This window comes from Micrasema longulum, unplaced genomic scaffold (genome assembly GCF_059751315.1).
Source record: "Micrasema longulum isolate JH-2025_06_02 unplaced genomic scaffold, ASM5975131v1 h1tg001915l, whole genome shotgun sequence".
NCBI classification, from domain to species: Eukaryota; Metazoa; Arthropoda; class Insecta; order Trichoptera; family Brachycentridae; genus Micrasema; species Micrasema longulum.
In genome coordinates, this window is record NW_028279089.1 from 42185 (window position 1) to 63245 (window position 21061).

Here is a 21061-nt window from a genome sequence, read left to right on the forward strand (position 1 = left end):
TTTCCACGATTCTGGCAAAAGGTTATGGACCTTTTTGCCTACGTTATAGTGTTGTCTCGATGCCAGAACAGTGTTGACCCCTTCACTTAGTATCAGATCCCTATTAGAGTATCTTGTATTATGTTTGTGGTTGACGCTTGGGTAAATGTCTCTCTTTATGTGTGTAACCACTACCGTTCTCAATATATACTGTTGAATAATATTCAGTACTCTGAATTCTTTGAAGAGCAAGCAATTACTGTAGAATGTTTTATTATTTAAACTTTCTACTGCACATGCTGAATAATTTTTAGGTTAATCTTTTAAATATAAATCTTGTATAATTTTTGGGTTCAATTTTTTTTATATAAATCTTGGGTATAAGGAAATAAATGTTTTAAAAAAAAATATTGAGCCAAATATGTAGTATTATAAATGTTTGTAAAAGGCAGATTTGCCGTTTATGTTAATAAAATAAAATAAATAAAATATATTTTTTACTTAGTTTTTTACTTGGTTTTAGCTATGTCTTTTATTATGTTTCTTACTTTGTATGATCTTATTGATATGTATTTCACTGAATTTTTAAATACCTTTTTTCTATATTTTTATCACATTTTTTACTTCGTTTTTAATACATTTTTTACCATGTTTTCTTTTGACTATGAATTTTACTATGTTTTTCACTATGTCTAGTACCTTTATTTATTTTTTTATGTGTTGATTTCTGCTTCTTATATATGTATACATTTTAACTCGCTTAGAACGGGGTAAATAACCCGAGTTACATAGTCAAGGCAACATTGTATAAATGTTTAATTTTATGTTTAGAATATGATAAATAATAAATAAATAACGTTTTTGTTCTACATTCTATAAGTTTTAATAATATTATTATTTTGTATACCGGTTTACGTTCGAAACTTCATATGATAAATAAACGACCAGACTGCGACAGCAAAATAAAATATTGAAGCTAGTATATGACTTCCCTTATCTAACACCAGCTAAAGAATAAAAACACCAAACAATTAAATATCATAGAACTTTTTCAACTAGAATCTTTTAAATTAATTTATAAGTTAGCCACTGATATTTTTATTTAATTAATAATTTTCATAAAAGGTACATGGTTTTTTTTAAATTTTATACAGATCTACTTTATACATCTAGTAAATTTTATCACTGTAACTCTCTAAAAAAGAGACTAACTCTTGTGCTTGGAAAGTGACTTAAGCTAGGGTTTCCTAGGACAGCGGTGCCCGTATCTTAACGGCCGTAGTGAACAGTGATGCGGTGGATAGCCGTCGTAACGTCGACTAGAGAGTGGTTTTCTAGAGAAACGGTGTTAAATGGTGTTGATAACACCGTTTTCTTAGGAAACCACTCTCTAGTCACCGTTACGACGGTTATCCACCGCATCACCGTTCACTACGGCCGTTAAAATACGGGCACCGCTGTCCTAGGAAACCCTAGCTTTACACTGTTGTAGTTGTTTGTTTATAAGAGTTTATATAATTTTAAAGATACGAGTACATGTAAAATAAAATAAAAACAGGATATATAAAGAAAAACATAAAACAATAATACATTCATGCTAATTAATATTTAATGTAGTTTTTACACGTGTTTAAAAAATTTCTTTAGATTTACTTTAAATTTATTTATTGATATATTATTTTTAATAGTTTTTAGTTCATTGGGAAGATTATTATAATTTTTTACACCTTTGAAGACAAAGCTTTTTTTACTATGACTTGTGTGGAATTTATATTTATATAATAATTATTATGTTGGTATCTGAGTGACTTATTCATCTCAAATTATTTTATTTTTTCTTCTTTATAAATTTGTATAATAGAATTTATTTTATAAAAAAGTGTCTACTGTATGAACCCTAAATATTTTAAATGGACTTTCCGTATTGAATGTTAAGGGTTTCTTTAAAATTACTTTAATAATTATTCTTTGTAATATTTTAAGAGGGTTTAATATATTGGCATATGCATCACCAACACCACCGATATCATTTTATCGGGTTGTGGTCCTGTGGTTAGGTCTCGGACTCACGGACCAAAGGTTCGTGGTTCGAATCCTACTCTATCTCCCAACTTGATTCCCATTTTCTAATAGTGAGTTATTTACAACTCGTTGAAAACGGTCCTCAAAATTAAATATTTGGGTAAATTATAAGAACACAAATATTTCTTAAAAATAAAAAAATGTACACAAAAAACTAAAACTTGAAAAAAATTGTTGTAAACATGGGACATAATACAAAAATATCAGAACAACATCTCAAAAGTTTTTTTTCTTTTTTTCAGAGCATCGGCCACGTGGCTTCCACTGGTAACGCCTTTACGAGACTCGCTGTCAACACTCTGTTGAGATCTATGTCTTCGAAACCTCTGATAGCCATGACCGCTAAGGACTTCATGTTTGGATACAAGACTCCGCTGGTTACCCTCGGGAACAGGTTCCTGCCCGGGTGGATCAAATTCGACAAAGTTGGCCTGATCGACAGGGTAAGAAATTTTATTCATATTCTATAAAATTACATAGGTTCTTTAAAATTTCATAAACTTGATTCACTAACACAGAAGATGTATCTTCGATCAGATCCCGCTTTACAAAATTGTTAATAATAAATTTGATCCCCAGAACTAATTAAAGATTTATTTTGCATTGCTAGTTAAATCTTGTGTGGCTGTGATGTCACACTAGTCAACATAGGATACAAGACTTGATATATCTCTTTTTTTTTAAAGGAATAACTCATATTCTTTGTAATCTTCAAATGAACATTTTCACACCGGATTTAGAAAGTGAAATTTGTATAGCTATGCTGGATGTTAACACAAAAAATATTAATCCTTGCTACGCGAAAAAAGATTGTCCGCTAATTCAGAGAAACATCTGTATAAGAGAAAGCACGAAGATAGAACTTATCAAAAGGAAGACAGAGACGCTGTTCTGTGGCGGGTGTAAATGTGAAAGAGACAAAAAAAGTAAGTAAAGTGTAAAACAGATTCAGTCTTCAGTCGGTTGATGACTGTGATAAGGGACGCACGCGGGTAATATGAGTGGCGTATTTATGTTTTTTTTGTTGTTGCTATAAAAAGGGTAAATTATATGTTTATTTGCATAAATAATGGAAAAAGAATTATTCAACAGTATATCTCTATGTTTTTTTTTCAAATGTCTGAACTTTAGAATATTCCGTCTTTTACTTGTGGTAACACGATGTTACATCACCGCGCGTAAAGGGATTATTTACCACAGAGAGAGAAAATTTAAAGAATTAATAATAATAATAATCAATACATAAATCAATAAATACTTAGGAGTTATTATTGATATAAATTTAAAGTGGAAACATCAGATTGAAAATGTTACTAATAAACTTAAAAGATTAACGTACATATTCAAAACAATTCGAAATATAATTAATGTACAGGAACTTTTAAAGATTTATTTTGCATTGTGCCAATCAATTTTGGAGTACGGTATAATCGGTTGGGGTGGTGCGAGTGACACAGTTTTAAATAGTGTATTTGTTGCACAAAAATCCATCCAAATATTAAAAAAAATAATACTCAGTATCCCGATACAGACATCTACTGAAGAAATATTCCATAAATCACAACTTATGACACCAAAACAATTATACGCTAAAACAATACTCACTTACAGATTAAAAAATTACCCTTACTCAAATGAAAGACATAACCCCTACAATACATCACATACAAATAATATAATTTTTATATTAATATTTTTGTGTACCGTATATTATATTATTTTCACATAACAATAATTTGTTGATACCATTTTTTTTTATAGTTATAAGTATATGAAAATGTATTATTATTTTTTTGTTTAAATTCTGTACAAGTTATTTACAATTTGCTTTTTAATTCAATTACTTTTCTTATATCCATTTATTTTTTCTTTTATTTTTTACTATGTAAAGTTTTACTTTTTATTTTTGCATGGCAGTATGCTTCTTATTGTTTCTACATGTATACAAAAAAGCGTTGTTTATCTTTTAAATTTTTACGCACTATGTTTGTACTTACCTTTATATTTTTTGTAAATGCCCCTTGGGCGTATTGTAAAATTAAATAAATAAAATAAATAAATAAATAAATAATCACTAGATCCTCAACACAACGACAACATAAACAAATACAAACTAATATCACTTTCGGACAAAGGGATTTTGAGTATTATTCAATTAAAATCCATAAACTACTTCCATTATCTATTAAAACAACAAGTAACGAGAAAATGTTCAAAAAGGCTATAAAAAATGGATTATAGAGCTAGGTAGAAGTAAAATGGATTGTCTCATTCGCCCTAACCAATATTGTATCAACCTCTCCACAAGTGTATAGCTTATGTTAGGTTTTTGTTCTTTAATTGTGCGTTTTTTAATATTATTAATATAGATGTACATAAATTAATTATGAACATAAATACGAAGTGTTTAAAACTGTCTGAATATTGTGTTAATTATCTCTGTTTATTAAGTAACCTATCTTTGTTTATTCTTGAATATAAAAATATTTGAAAAAAAGTATATTGTCAAGTGTCCTCGGCACGGGTAACCCCAAGTGAGGTCACATTATTTTAATTGTTAATTATAGTTTGTAAGATAAACCAATAGCCCTACTCCCTAGCGTCCATGAGTGGTCTCTTTGGCCCCGAGAGCCCTGGGCAATGTGGCCACTGGCATTACATCAGTGCCATGGCAGATAGGGAGAGGATGAATGGCGAGTGTCCGGCGGCATAAAACGGGACCCCTCCAGCTAAGGGCAGGTAACCCCGACAGAAAATTCCACCGAAGAAGGCAACGGGAAACCACTTCGGTCAATAATTCCCAGGATATCACTATGAAGAGAAACCAAACAACGGCTCCGAGTCCCGGGTGGTCCTTAAATGGACAAGGGGTGCGAAGAATCTCCCGGCTCGGCATAGAACTGTGGAGGAGCTGTTTCGCACTGCTCAGGATAGGGAAACTTTCTCCCAAGTGATCGTCAATGTCGGGGGGACCCGACGTGACACGTCGTGAAGAAGAAGAAGTTAGATAGTCCGCACAGACCTACACTCTGGAAAATACTTGATGCATATGGGGTGTCTAAAACTAGTCGAACTTTTCAAAGCTCTTCACTTAAATAGCGAATGCCGAATCAGAATCTATGTCGAAATCATGTTCTCAATTGGTTTGAATTCGATTTGATTCGATGGGAATCGATTCAATTTGATTTGATTCGAACGGATTCGATTTGATTAAAATCGTTTTGATTTGATTCGATTCAATTCGATCCGATTCGATTCGATTAGATTAGAATAGATTCGATTCGATTCTAATAGATCAGATTAGATTATATTCAAATCGATTCGATTTCCTTCGATTCGATTCGATTTGATTTGATTTGATTTGATTTGACTCGATTCGATTCGATTGGATAATTTTAGATTCGATTCGATTCTAATCGATTCGATTCCCTTCGATTTGATTCGATTCGATTCGACTATATTCGATTGATTTAATGAAATTTGAATCGATTCGATTCAATTTGACTCGTTTCGATTCGATTTGATTAGAATCGATTCAATTCGAATCGATTTGATTAGAATTGATTGAATTCGATTCGATTCTACTCGATTTATTTCGATTAAAATAAAATCTATTCGATTAACTCAATTTGATTCGATTTGATTAGAATCAATTCGATTCGATTCGATTAGATTAGATTTGATTCCATTCAATTCGATTAGATTAGATTCGATTCAATTCGATACGATTCAATTCGATTCGATTAGATTCGATTTGATTTGATTTGATTTGATTTGATTTAATTTAATATAATTTAATTTAATTTTCAATTATTTTTTTTTGCACAACCGGCCAGGAGACCCAATTACAAGTGTGAATTACATCACAGATCACCCAGGCTTGAAGAGAATCACATTTTTTGTTTTTGTTTTTACCGGGAATCGAACCCGGAACCTTCCGTGTGTGAGTCAAGCGTCTTGACCACTATACCACGGAGGCCGCCATAAGTGCGCTGTGTTATTCTGATTTGTGTAGTATTTGCTGTTCTGATGATATAAATATGAATATAATGCTTGGATGGAACACTGTATAATTTACTGGGAAAGTGTTGATTCGTGAAATTTTGTTCAATTACATGAATTCGGGTTAGTGGTCTTGGGTACCCGTTTTGCTTTTCTCCAAAGGCACACTGTAGCTCAATCACAAACAACCATCGTAAGATACATAATATTGTTAACCATCGACGTGTTCGATTCAATGTGATTCGTTTCGATTTGACTCGATTCGATTCGATTTGATTAGAATCGTTTTGATTTGATTCGATTCGATTCGATTCTATTCGATACGATTCGATTCAATTCTATTCAATTCGATTCGACTTGATTAGAATTGATTGGATTCGATTCTATTCGATTCGATTATAATAAAATCGATTCGATTCGACTCAACTTGATTCGATTTGATTAGAAATGATTCGATTCAATTCGATTAGATTAAATTCGATTTGATTAGATTCGATTCATTCGGTTCAATTCGATTCATTTCGATTCGATTCGATTCGACTCGTTTTGATTCGATTAAATTAGAATCGATTTGATTCCATTCGATTCGATTCAAATCGATTCGATTCAATTCAATTCGATTCGATTAGATTCGATTCGATTTGATTTGATTTGATTTGTTTTGATTTGATTTAATTTAATATAATTTAATTTTATTCTTAATTAAAAAAAATTTGCACAACAGACTCTGGCCTCCTGAGACCCAATTAAAAGTGTGAATTACATCACAGAACACCCAGGACTGACTGACTCACACACGGAAGGTTCCGGGTTCGATTCCCGGTATTTTTTTTTTTTAATGTGGTTCTCTTCAAGCCTAGGTGTTCTGTGATGTAATTCACACTTGTAATTGGGTCTCAGGAGGCCAGGGCCTGTTGTGCATATTTTTTTAAATTAAGAATAAAATAAAATTATATTAAATTAAATCAAATCAAATCAAATCAAATCAAATCGAATCTAATTGAATCGAATTGAATTGAATCGATTCGAATCGAATCGAATGGAATAAAATCGATTCTAATTAAATCGAATCGAAACGAGTCGAATCGAATCAAATCGAATTAAATCGAATTGAAAAGATTCTTATCTAATCGAATTGAATAGAATCGAATCTAGACTTATCGAATCGAATCGAATCGATTCTAATCAAACCGAATCAAATTGAGTCGAATCAAACCGATTTTATTAGAATCGAATCGAAACGAATCGAATAGTATCAAATCGAATCCAATCAATTCTAATCAAGTCGAATAGAATTGAATCGAATTGAATCGAATCGAATCGAATAGAATCAAATCGATTTAAATCTGATCAAATAAATCGAATTGAGTCGAATCGAATCGAGTCGAATTGAATCGAATCGAATCGAATATAATCAAATCGATTCAAATCTGATCAAATAAATCGAATGGAGTCGAATCAAATCGAGTCGAATTGAATCGAATCAAATCGAATATAATCAAATCGATTTAAATCTGATCAAATAAATCGAATGGAGTCGAATCAAATCGAGTCGAATTGAATCGAATCTAAATGAATCGAATCGAATCAAATCGAATGGTGAAAATATTTTTAAACACGTCCATGGTTGTTTGTGATTGAGCTTCAGTGTGCCTTTGGAGAAAAGCAAAACGGGTACTCAAGACCACAAACCCGAAATCATGTAATTGAACAAAATTTCCCGAATTAACACTTTCCCAGTAAATTATAATAACACTGCGCACTTATGGCGGCCTCCGTGGTGTAGTGGTGTAGTGGTCAAGACTACGCTTGACTCACATACGGAAGGTTCCGGGTTCGATTCCCAAATTATATTAATATTTATTGATGCACAGCAAATACTACACAAATTAGAATAACACAGCGCACTTATGGCAGCCTCCGTGGTGTAGTGGTCAAAACGCTTGACTCACACACGGAAGGTTCCGGGTTCGATTCCCGGTAATTTTTTTTTTTAAATGTGATTCTCTTCAAGCCTGGGTGTTCTGTGATGTAATTCACACTTGTAATTGGGTCTCTCCTGAGAGGCCAGGGCCTGTTGTGCAATTTTTTTTAAATTAAAAATAAAATTATCAAATCAAATCAAATCAAATCAAATCAAATCCAATCAATTCTAATCAAGTCGAATCGAATTGAATCGATTTGAATCGAATCAAATCGAATAGAATCGAATCAAATCAAATCGAATCTAATCGAATCGAATTAAATTAAATCGAATAGAATCGAATAGAATCGATGGAATCAAATCGATTCTAATTAAATCGAATCGAAACGAGTCGAATTGAATCGAATTGAATTGAATAGAATTGAATCGAATTGAATTGAATCGAATCGATTTGAATCGAATCGAATGGAATCAAATCGATTCTAATTTAATCGAATCAAAACGAGTCGAATCGAATCGAATCGAAATGAATCGAATTGAACCGAATGAATCAAATTGAATCGAATCTAATTAAATCGAATTGAATGGAATCGAATCTAATCTAATCGAATTGAATCGAATCGATTCTAATCAAATCGAATCAAATTGAGTCGAATCTAATCGATTTTATTAGAATCGAATCGAATTGAATCGAATTGAATTGAATCGAATCGAATCGATGGAATCAAATCGAATTGAATAGGATTAAATCGAATCAAATCGAAACGAATTGAATGGAATCAAATCTCATCTATTCGAATCGAATCAAATCGATTCTAATCAAATTGAGTCGAATCAATTTTAATCTAATCGAATCTAAATGAACCGAATCGAATCGAATGGTTAGCATATTTTTAAACACGTCGATGGTTGTTGTGATTGAACTGTAGTGTGCCTTTGGAAAAAAGCAAAACGGGTACCCAAGACCACAAACCCGAAATCATGTAATTGAACAAAATTTCCCGAATTAACACTTTCCCAGTAAATTATAATAACACTGCGCACTTATGGCGGCCTCCGTGGTGTAGTGGTGTAGTGGTCAAGACTACGCTTGACTCACATACGGAAGGTTCCGGGTTCGATTCCCCATTGTATTAATATTGATTGATGCACAGCAAATACTACACAAATCAGAATAACACAGCGCACTTATGGCAGCCTCCGTGGTGTAGTGGTCAAAACGCTTGACTCACACACGGAAGGTTCCGGGTTCGATTCCCGGTAATTTTTTTTTTTAAATGTGATTCTCTTCAAGCCTGGGTGTTCTGTGATGTAATTCACACTTGTAATTGGGTCTCAGGAGGCCAGGGCCTGTTGTGCAAAAAATTTTTAATTAAGAATAAAATTAAATTATATTAAATTAAATCAAATCACTACTACTACTACTACCATCACGCCATTTCCCCGTAGGGGTAGGCAGAGAGAATGGACCGCCACACACGTCTATCCTGGCATACACTCCTAGCCTCTTCCACATTCATACATCTTGTCATACATGCCCTTCGGTTCTGTCTGCTTTTGACATGACCAGACTTAAGATTTTGGTTTATCTGATCATGCCACGTCTTCCTTGGTCGTCCTCGTCTAACGTTGCCGTTCATTTTTGCCATATATACTTCTTTTACCATTCTCTCGTCGTCCATTCGTTCTACGTGACCAAACCATCTCAGAGACCCTTTCTTTATCTTATCAATTATACTTGTCTCAGATTTACACTCTCGCCTGATTTCATCATTCGTAACCCTGTCATACATAAATCAAATCAAATCAAATCAAATCAAATCCAATCAATTCTAATCAAGTCGAATCGAATTGAATCGAATCAAATATAATAGAATCGAATCAAATCAAATCGAATCTAATCGAATCGAATCAAATCGATTATAATTTAATCGAATCAAAACGAGTCGAATCGAATCGAATCGAATTGAATCGAATTGAATCGAATCTAATTAAATCGAATTAAATGGAATCGAATCTAATCTAATCGAATTGAATCGAATCGATTCTAATCAAATCGAATCAAATTGAGTCGAATCGAATCGATTTTTTAAGAATCGAATCGAATAGAATTGAATCGAATTGAATTGAATTGAATCGAATCGAATCGATGGAATCAAATCGATTCTTTTTAAATCGAATCGAAACGAGTCAAATCGAATCAAATCGAATTGAATCAAATTAAATCGAATCAAATCGAAACGAATTGAATGGAATCAAATCTCATCTAATCGAATTGAATCAAATCGATTCTAATCAAATCGAATTAAGCAGATTCGATTCAATTCGATTCGATTCGACTCGTTTTGATTCGATTAAATTAGAATCGATTTGATTTGATTCGATTAGATTAGATGTGATTCGATTCGATTAGATTAAATTTGATTCCATTCAATTCGATTCGATTTAATTCGATTTAATTCTATTCAATTCAACTGGTTTCGATTCGATTTAATTAGAATCCATCGATTTTGATTCCATAGATTCGATTCGATTCGATTCGATTCGATTAGATTCGATTTGATTTGATTCAATTCTATTCGATTTGATTCGATTCAATTCGATTCAATTCGATTCGACTTGATTAGAATTGATTGGATTTGATTTGATTTGATTTGATTTGATTTAATTTATATAATTTTATTTTTGATTTAAAAAAAATTGCACAACAGGCCCTGGCCTCCTGAGACCCAATTACAAGTGTGAATTACATCACAGAACACCCAGGCTTGAAGAGAATCACATTTAAAAAAAAAAATTCACCGGGAATCGAACCCGGAACCTTCCGTGTGTGAGTCAAGCGTTTTGACCACTACACCACGGAGGCTGCCATAAGTGCGCTGTGTTATTCTGATTTGTGTAGTATTTGCTGTGCATCAATAAATATTAATATAATGGGGAATCGAACCCGGAACCTTCCGTATGTGAGTCAAGCGTAGTCTTGACCACTACACCACTACACCACGGAGGCCGCCATAAGTGCGCAGTGTTATTATAATTTACTGGGAAAGTGTTAATTCGGGAAATTTTGTTCAATTACATGATTTCGGGTTTGTGGTCTTGAGTACCCGTTTTGCTTTTCTCCAAAGGCACACTGAAGCTCAATCACAAACAACCATGGACGTGTTTAAAAATATTTTCACCATTCAATTTGATTCGATTCGATTCATTTAGATTCGATTCAATTCGACTCGATTTGATTCGACTCAATTCGATTTATTTGATCAGATTTGAATCGATTTGATTATATTCGATTCGATTCGATTCAATTCGACTCGATTCGATTCGACTCATTTCGATTTATTTGATCAGATTTAAATCGATTTGATTATATTCGATTCGATTCGATTCAATTCGATTCAATTCTATTCGACTTGATTAGAATTGATTGGATTCGATTTGATACTATTCGATTCGTTTCGATTCGATTCTAATAAAATCGGTTTGATTCGACTCAATTTGATTCGATTTCATTAGAATCGATTCGATTCGATTCGATAAGTCTACATTCGATTCTATTCAATTCGACTAATCGATCTATCTATCTAAATAAGATTCTTTTCAATTTGATTTAATTCGATTCGATTCGATTCGACTCGTTTCGATTCGATTTAGTTAGAATCGATTTTATTCCATTTGATTTGATTCGAATCGATTCAATTCAATTCGATTCAATTAGATTCGATTTGATTTGATTTGATTTGATTTAATTTAATATAATTTAATTTAATTTTCAATTATTTTTTTTTGCACAACCGGCCAGGAGACCCAATTACAAGTGTGAATTACATCACAGATCACCCAGGCTTGAAGAGAATCACATTTTTTGTTTTTGTTTTTACCGGGAATCGAACCCGGAACCTTCCGTGTGTGAGTCAAGCGTCTTGAACACTATACCACGGAGGCCGCCATAAGTGCGCTGTGTTATTCTGATTTGTGTAGTATTTGCTGTTCTGATGATATAAATATGAATATAATGCTTGGATGGAACACTGTATAATTTACTGGGAAAGTGTTGATTCGTGAAATTTTGTTCAATTACATGAATTCGGGTTAGTGGTCTTGGGTACCCGTTTTGCTTTTCTCCAAAGGCACACTGTAGCTCAATCACAAACAACCATCGACGTATTGAAAAATATGCTAAGCATTCGATTCAATTTGATTCGATTCATTTAGATTCGATTCGATTTGACTCGATTTGATACGATTTGATTTGAATCGTTTTGATTTGATTCGATTCGATTCGATCCGATTCGATTTGATTCGATTTGATTAGAATTGATTTGATTCGATTCGATTAGATAAGATTTGATTCCATTCAATTCGATTCGATGTAATTCGATTTAATTCGATTCGATTCGATTTGATTCAATTCTAATAAAATCGATTCGATTCGACTCAATTTGATTCGATTTGATTAGAATCGATTCGATTCAATTTGATTAGATTAGATTCGATTCCATTCAATTCGATTTGATTAGATTCGATTCAATTCGATTAAATTCGATTCGATTCGATTCGACTCGTTTTGATTCGATTAAATTAGAATCGACTTAATTCCATTCGATTCGATTCGAATCGATTCAATTCAATTCGATTCAATTAGATTCGATTCAATTAGATTCGATTCGATTTGATTTGATTTGATTTGATTTGACTCGATTCGATTCGATTTGATTAGAATCGTTTTGATTTGATTCGATTCAATTCGATCCGATTCTATTCGATTAGATAAGTTTAGATTCGATTCGATTTTAATAGATCAGATTAGATTCGATTCAAATCGATTCGATTCCCTTCGATTTGATTCGATTCGATTAGACTCAATTTGATTTATTTAATGAAATTAGAATCGATTTGATTCAATTCGATTAGATAAGATTCGATTCCATTCAATTCGATTCGATTCGATTCGATTCGATTCGACTCGTTTTGATTCGATTAAATTAGAATCGATTTGATTCGATTTGATTAGATTAAATTTGATTTCATTCAATTCGATTCAATTTAATTCGATTTAATTCGATTCAATTCAATTTGATTCAATTCGATTTGTTTCGATTCGATTTAATAAGAATCGATTTGATTCCATCGATTCGATTCGATTCGATTCAATTCATTTGATTCGATTAGATTCGATTTGATTTGATTCGATTCTATTCGATTTGATTCGATTCAATTCGATTCGATTCTAATAAAATCGATTTGATTCGACTCAATTCAATTCGATTCGATTAGATTCGCTTTGATTTGATTTGATTTGATTTGATTAAATTTAATATAATTTTATTTTATTCTTAATTGAAATAATTTTGCACAACAGGCCCTGGCCTCCTGAGACCCAATTACAAGTGTGAATTACATCACAGAACACCCAGGCTTGAAGAGAACCACATTTAAAAAAAAAATCACCGGGAATCTAACCCGGAACCTTCCGTGTGTGAGTCAAGCGTTTTGACCACTACACCACGGAGGCTGCCATAAGTGCGCTGTGTTATTCTGATTTGTGTAGTATTTGCTGTGCATCAATCAATATTAATACAATGGGGAATCGAACCCGGAACCTTCCGTATGTGAGTCAAGCGTAGTCTTGACCACTACTCCACTACACCACTACACCACGGAGGCCGCCATAAGTGCGCAGTGTTATTATAATTTACTGGGAAAGTGTTAATTCGGGAAATTTTGTTCAATTTCATGATTTCGGGTTTGTGGTCTTGGGTACCCGTTTTGCTTTTCTCCAAAGGGCAAACTGTAGCTCAATCACAAACAACCATCGACTTGTTTAAAAATATGCTAAGCATTTGAGCGATCACAATGAACAATAATGAACATTGTGATCGCTATTCATAGTTATTCATGTTTAAATTTATTTCAACAGAGAGGGAAAACATTTTTGAAAAGGGAATGTGGAAGTCTAGGCAATGAATAACTCCCTAGGGAGGAAATCCAGCCACTCTGCAAGCATTTGGACATGCTCAAACATTGTTGAATTACTACCTGGTAAAAGAAGTATAAAAATTGGAAAATTTTTTTAGGCGTTGCCTAGTAGGTGATTTGGTTCAGCCGGATGAATCTCACCCACGTGATAAAGGTTTCAACTCTTTCGAAAGTCAACAGGTGGAAGAGTTGAGGAAATGTGGATGTTCAAACATGGGCAGGATGGTAAATGTTACACTGTGTGTAAAGTCGCCACTTAAACCAGCCAATGACAGGTCATAAGCCCTGTAAACGCCTAGACTTCCATATTCCCTTCTCAAAAATATTTTCCCTCTCTGTTGAAATAAATTGAAATAATGAACATGCTTAAGTTATCGCAGGCAGAAGTCAAGGCGTGTGTAATCTATAAGTCAACGCTCGTGTCGGTTAGTTTTTTGTTTTCCTCGTAAATCAATACAGTTCATTCGCGAAAAATCAGCGTTTACTGTAAAAAATAATACAATACAGAGTATCTAATACAAAGAAGTGAAAATTAAATTTCAATTCTTATGGCGACTGTTTTTCTTGATATTTCGCTTGCCAACTGCCGGCTAAATGCAATAAATAGCACAATAAATAATAAATAAAAATAGTAGTTTTGGAATATTTTCCATATTTACAGCAGTAAAAATCAAAAATGTGATTGCGCAGCAGGATTATACGTAGCGAAACGTAAATATTTTGACATTCGATAGATCATAAATCATTTGAAAAAATCCGTAGCGTGTGATAACAAAATAAATTGTTTTAAATAAGTTACAAATTTAAAAGCTCCAATTAAATTTATTTATTTATAGAATCACTATGTAAAGCGCTCTTGAGGTATTATATTCTAAAAATGGTGCCATACAAGTTATCCATGATATTAATAATTTAATATTAGGTGTTCACGGATGTCCCATTGTGATCGCGAATACAAAAAACAACCATGGTGAGAAAATGTTATCACGTCGCTTATTAGCACGTCGATAGTTTTTTGTGATTGAGCTACTGGTTTCAAAGTTAATAAAAAAGTTATTATAAAAAAATAAAATAAAACAACTTTGTTTTTAACCACTATTTTTTTTTTCACCGACCGGTTTCAAAGCAAACAAGCTTCTTTGTCAAGGTTTATATAGACCGGTTTCAAAGCAAACAAGCTTCTATATAAACCTTGACAAAGAAGCTTGTTTGCTTTGAAACCGGTTGGTGAAAAATAAAAATTAGTGGTTAAAAACAAAGTTGTTTTATTTATTTTATTATAGTGAATAACCACAAAGTTAGTGCTTCAAATATAAACTTTATAAAAAAGTTATTACTTAAAAATGATAGTTACTAGTTTTATTAATCATATAGAATTTGAAGCCGTGTTTATTTAGTTTAATATTTTTCATTTTTTATAACTTTTAATTCGTTTTTAATTAATCAACGTTAAGGGACCTGTCTTGCCCTACCTTCTTCAACTCTAAATATATAGTTATACTTATAAAATTTAAATATCAAATAGATTCTACTTCGATTATATCCTAACTTAACATAAATAAATATCAAATGGTGTCCGATGCATAACTTAATAGTACTTCATATACATAAATATATGCGTTATCTAAAACATTTAAGTTTGTAAGTGAAAATTCTTGATGGAAGTTCATTGTAATTTATTATATAAATAAAACACGAGTGATACTTTAATCCACAAATTTGTTTGGTGTCCCACTCACGAAGGATGGGACACCAACAATAAAATAAAATACTTAAACTCATTAAAATAATATTATATCCATTCATTAGTCAACCCATAGAAAATTTGTCGATAATGATCCTTAATATCTAACTTTATTTAATTTACTTACATATAACTTTGAATTATGTATCCTTACCTCTGTTCTGTATAAATACATTTAACTTTTTAATAAAGATACCAGTCTCGAAGATGTCGCGAAAGCGAAGAAACCGGTCACTGGATATTCCAAATTTGTGGATTAAAGTATCACTCGTGTTTTATTTATATAATAAATAAATATATGCAATGTCTCGCTGCAGTCTCCTGCAATGATCTCTTTCCTTGGACATAATCCAAACTTGTGCACTTCTTTTGAAGATGGCTTTCTTAATGAATATTATAGGCAATTGTTACCGCTTATCATATTAATTACAAATTCATTCCTAATGCCAATTATTATATTGCAAGTCTGGAGTGCATTCGTGCTAACTGAAGTTATTTATTGCTGAGGAAGTGAATTAACCTTCGCCAAGGTATAACCTAGTGTCTAGTGCATTTTTCAGTAAATATAACAATGTATATAACATGCCACGCGCGCCATTGAAACTGTATTGAAATTATATGCTAATATTGAAAATGCCACTAGAATAATCTAATAATAATTTGTATTCGGTTCGATAATTTTTTTTATTTAAATCTATCTAGTTATAGTTTACATATGTACATACATTTACATATGTTTTTTTTTTCTTTTTAATACTAGTATTTTAACCGTATCTTTTTTTTTTAAAATCATAAATGGTATATTCTGTAATTTATTTTTGTTCTTTAATTTTTATTATTATCGGTATGTTTTCCAATTTATATTTTTGTTTAATTTCTTAATTACTCATTTTATATATTATAATGTGTATTTGTGGTTCAATTTTTATTATTATCGGTATGTTTTATAATTTATAATAATCGTGTCTCATTTATTTACTATTAATGGCATATTTTCTAATCTATTTTTATGATTCAATTTTTATTATTATTACTTGCACGTTTTCTAATTTTAATTAATATTGAGTTTTTATAATGTTATTATTATTCTTTGAATTTATTAAGCATCATTTAATGATATTAAAAATAAAAAAAAACACTTGAAAAAAATAAGGTCCTTCCTAAACACAGGAATTTCCTAGCTAGTCGGGACCTGAAACAAATAAACTCTGTACATTTTAAAACTGTGAAATACTAAATAAATAAATAAATAAATAAAAAAATAAATAGATGTATATTAAATTTTTGATTCCGTATTAGGCCGCAAATCTCGGAAAGTAACCGATGGATTGATTTTTTTTACAGAACATTGTATTTTAGCATAGGGACATTTCTATACACGGTTTTTCAGGGCCAGACCGCGAAACTTCAGAGGAACATTCATCATGGTAAGCTTTAAAAAAAATCCTAATAAATTTTTTCCAAAAAGTCATTTAAAACTTGTAATCTCAAATGTAGTCTAAAATGTCTCCTTTATTTCTCGGACAAGCATTCCCTCCACAAACCCCTACCTCTCTCCTACCCAGCCGCTTTCCTTGTCCGCGTCTGGTGCGTATCGCTTCGTTGGTCAAATACGTTTTTATCTCATTTTTTTGTCGGGGAGAGGTAGGGGATTGCGAAAAGGAAGCCAGTGCGAGAAATTAAAGATTGACTCCATTTTGAGATCAAAAAAATAAATAATTTATTAATGACTTTTTGGAAAAAAATTGTTAGGATTTTTTTTAAAGCTTACCACGAGGAATGTTTCTCTGAAGTTTCGCGGTCTGACCCTGAAACACCGTGTATATTTTGAATAATTGACTCATAATTGTCATAGTTAACAAGTTAGTAATGAATGACAGTTCTACACAGTGCTGCTATTTTATCAATTTTCGCCAATGTTACAAAACATTATTTTCGCTACAATCTATACAGGGTGTTCTTTAAACCCTGTCACATCCGAAACCACGATGATCAGTATGAGCAAGAAGACATATTGGCACATTTAAATATTTTTTTAGAACAAATAAAATTTAAAAAAATAAAATATGAAAAAAAGCAAATGGTTTGCTAACTTCTGCAGGGCTGAAACGAAGAGGGGGAAGGGGGGAGTCTGATACTGCGCCGCGCTCCCCTCACTTCTCCCCTACAGAAGTAAGCAACCATTTGTTTTTTAAATATTTTATTTTAAAATTTTTTTTTTGTTCTAAATATTTTTTCAAATATGCTCATATGTCTTCTTGCTCATACTGATCATCGTGGTTTCGGATGTGTCAGGGTTCAAAGAACATCCTGTATATACATATAAAATTTGGTCACGTATGTTTGTGGCTGCAAATTTCGGAAAGTAATCGATGGATTGCCTCAATTTTTTTAAATAAAAATTGCATTTTCTTATATTTTACAGCAAGTCACAGCAAATTAAGATATTAAATTAAGCAATGTGTTTTCTCAGTAAGTTTATAGTTGCTAGACTATTTTTATTTACTCCTCGAAGAATTCTTATCAGACAAAGCCATAATGAAGCGTGGCCGGGCTCAGCTAGTTATGGATAAAAAAATATTTAAATAGTTTCTTTTTTTTAATGAATAGAATATACTTTAAACATATTACAACAGAGATGAAGAACATTTAACAGAAGGTTTTATAATTGTAGGCATCTACAGGGCTTATGACCTGTCAATGGCTGGTTTAAGTGGCCACTTTACACACAGTATAAAATTCACCATTCTGCCCATATTTGAACATCTATATTCCTTCAATTCTTTCATCTGTTGATGTTTGTAAAGTTAAAGAGCTGAAACCTTTATTTATGCGGATAGTTTATTTAAATATTTTATTTAAATGTTCTTTATATCTCTGTTGTAATATGTTAATATTAACAGCTCTCCAGGGAGTTGAATCCAGTCCTTGTCTACAAAAATTTTGACAAACTCCACGGAACAAAGGTCTGTGGTTCGAATCCAACTCTACCCCAACTTGATTCCATTTTCTAATAATGAGTTATTTACAACTCGTTGAAAATGGCCCTCAAAATTAAATATTTGGGTAAATCGTAAGAATGCAAATATTTCTTTTTTTTTTTAAAGTGCATACATTGTTAAGTGTCCTCGGCACGGGTAACCCCAGTGAAGTCACATTATTTTTATTATTAATTATAGTTTGTAAGAAAAAAAATATGAATAAATAAATAAAAATAAATAAAAATAAATAAATAATAAAAACAATATTTATTACTGAGTTACGTCCTTATGATTCGTTCATGATCCCTTTATCGCGTCGGAATAAAATGATCGCTTCCTAACCCCATTTTTCCTTCTCGTCAGATGTACGACTTCGAAGGCGACTTCGAGACGGTTTACACGGGGAGCGATGGTCGTCCGGAGCTGGCCGGCCTTATCGACACGTGGCGGGGAGCCAGGAACCTTCCCCACTGGAAGGGCTCGTGTGGAAACATCCACATGTCGTCGGACGGAGCCAAATACCCCGGGAATCTGCAGCCAGGACAAGAGGTGCTATTTTACAGGAAGAGCCTATGTAGAGCCGCTCCTATGGTAAGTGAATTTCTCATTTTATTTATTTAACTTTTTGTACATAATGTTATTTGTACACTGGCGGGCTTATTGCCAAATAGCGATTTCTTCCAACCAACCAATAAAATCAAAGTTTTATTTTTATAATTAAGTTACAGAACATATTCAATAGAAAAAAAAAAGATTAAAAAGCTAAAGATATATAAAAATAGAAATAAACGTATTTTGAGATTATCCAAATTTTTGTAGACAAGGACTGGATTCAACTCCCTGGGGTGAATAGTGAATGTTACACAGTGCGTAAAGTGGCCACTTAAACCAGCCATTGACAGGTCATAAGCCCTGTAGATGCCTAGACTTTTATATTACCTTCATTTAAATGTTCTTCATCCCTGTTGTAATATGTTAATATAAACAGCTCCCCAGGGAGTTGAATCCTGTCCTTGTCTACAAAAATTTTAACAAACTAAAAATATTGTTGATAAATCCACCTGGTCCATGAAGAAGTATAGAAATTGAAAAAATATCATTTTCAGGCGTTGCCTAGTCTAGTATGTAGGTGAAATAATTCAATTAGATGAATCTCACCCGCGCAAATAAAGGCTTCAGCTCTTTAGCTTCCCAAACATCAACAGATGAAAGAATTGAAGGAATATAGATGTTCAAATATGGGCAGAATGGTGAATGTTACACAGTGAGTAATTTGGCCACTAAAACCAGCGATTGACAGGTCATACGCCCTGTAGATGCCTAGACTTCTATATTACCTTCACTTAAATGTTCTTCATCTCTGTTGCAATATGTTAATATAAACGTATTTGTTTATAAATTACCTTAAATCAAAACTATTACTCAATGAGAAAAAGGAAAAAAAGAGGAAAGAGGAAAGAAGAAAAAGGAAAGGGGGAGGGATTAAGGAAGAGAAAGGAGATGTTTCTTTAGACGTGATTTAAACAGAGATAATGTACAACATATTTGATGGTGGATGGGAGATGATTCCAAAATGGAGCCGCATGGACACTATATGAGTTAGAGAAGATAGAGAAATTGTGGATGGATATTAAGAGAGTGCCTTGAGAACCATGAACTGATAAGCGTTGAAATTTTTCACGCAGGTATATAGGAGCGTTATGATTATTTTTATTATGGATAACTTATATAGCGCCATTTTAGAAATGAAATACCTCAAGGGCGCTTTACATAGTGATTCTATTGTTAAATTAATTTAATTGAAGCTTTTAAATTTGTAATTTAATTAAAACAATTTATTTTGTTGTCACATGCTACGGATTTATTCAAATGATTTAGAGAACAAGTGGGTTTTAAGTTTTTTCCGAAACATCACTTCACTTTCACAGCCTCGCACTTCTGCTGGGAGAGCATTCCATGCCATAGGGCCTGCGACCGCAAATGCGCGTTCACTAAATTTAGTGTACTGTTTGCGTAGAGGTATAATAACTTTTCCTCTCGCCGTGGACGTAGCTGATCTAAGCGTGAGACGCCTGTCAGCTAGTTCATCTGGAATGCATAGTTCCCTTAGATATTCCGGAGCAGAGTTGTGCAGTGACTTATACATAAGCCAACAGAGTTCGTATTCGACCCTCCGTGGAAAACGTAGCCAGTGTAGTTCCCGAAGTAGTGGAATGATATGACTGAGCTTAGAGATTCCGAAAATAAGTGTCGCTGCGGCATTCAATACAGATTGTAGGCGAGGCGTTAGGACTATAAAGTACATTGAACAGAAGTAAGAGGGAGTGATGGTCCGCTGTCTAATTTTGAGCCATTTCAGTTGCCTACGAT

General features: G+C 32.6%; 1 protein-coding gene and 1 pseudogene across 1 annotated transcript in view; one reads left to right on the top strand and one right to left on the bottom strand.

The window, feature by feature from the left end:
* Nucleotides 1–2303: 2303 nt before the first annotated feature.
* Nucleotides 2304–21061, top strand: part of LOC148273552 (platelet glycoprotein 4-like) — a gene marked incomplete at its 5' end in the record, with an annotated part of 43503 nt that continues 24745 nt past the window's right edge. Inside the window, 2 exons of the mRNA XM_088238545.1 lie at nucleotides 2304–2504; nucleotides 19055–19282. Of these exons, the coding sequence (XP_088094671.1) occupies nucleotides 2304–2504; nucleotides 19055–19282 (429 nt within the window). The remainder of the gene's footprint in view (nucleotides 2505–19054; nucleotides 19283–21061) is intronic.
* LOC148273553 (uncharacterized) lies at nucleotides 11173–11754 on the bottom strand (annotated as a pseudogene).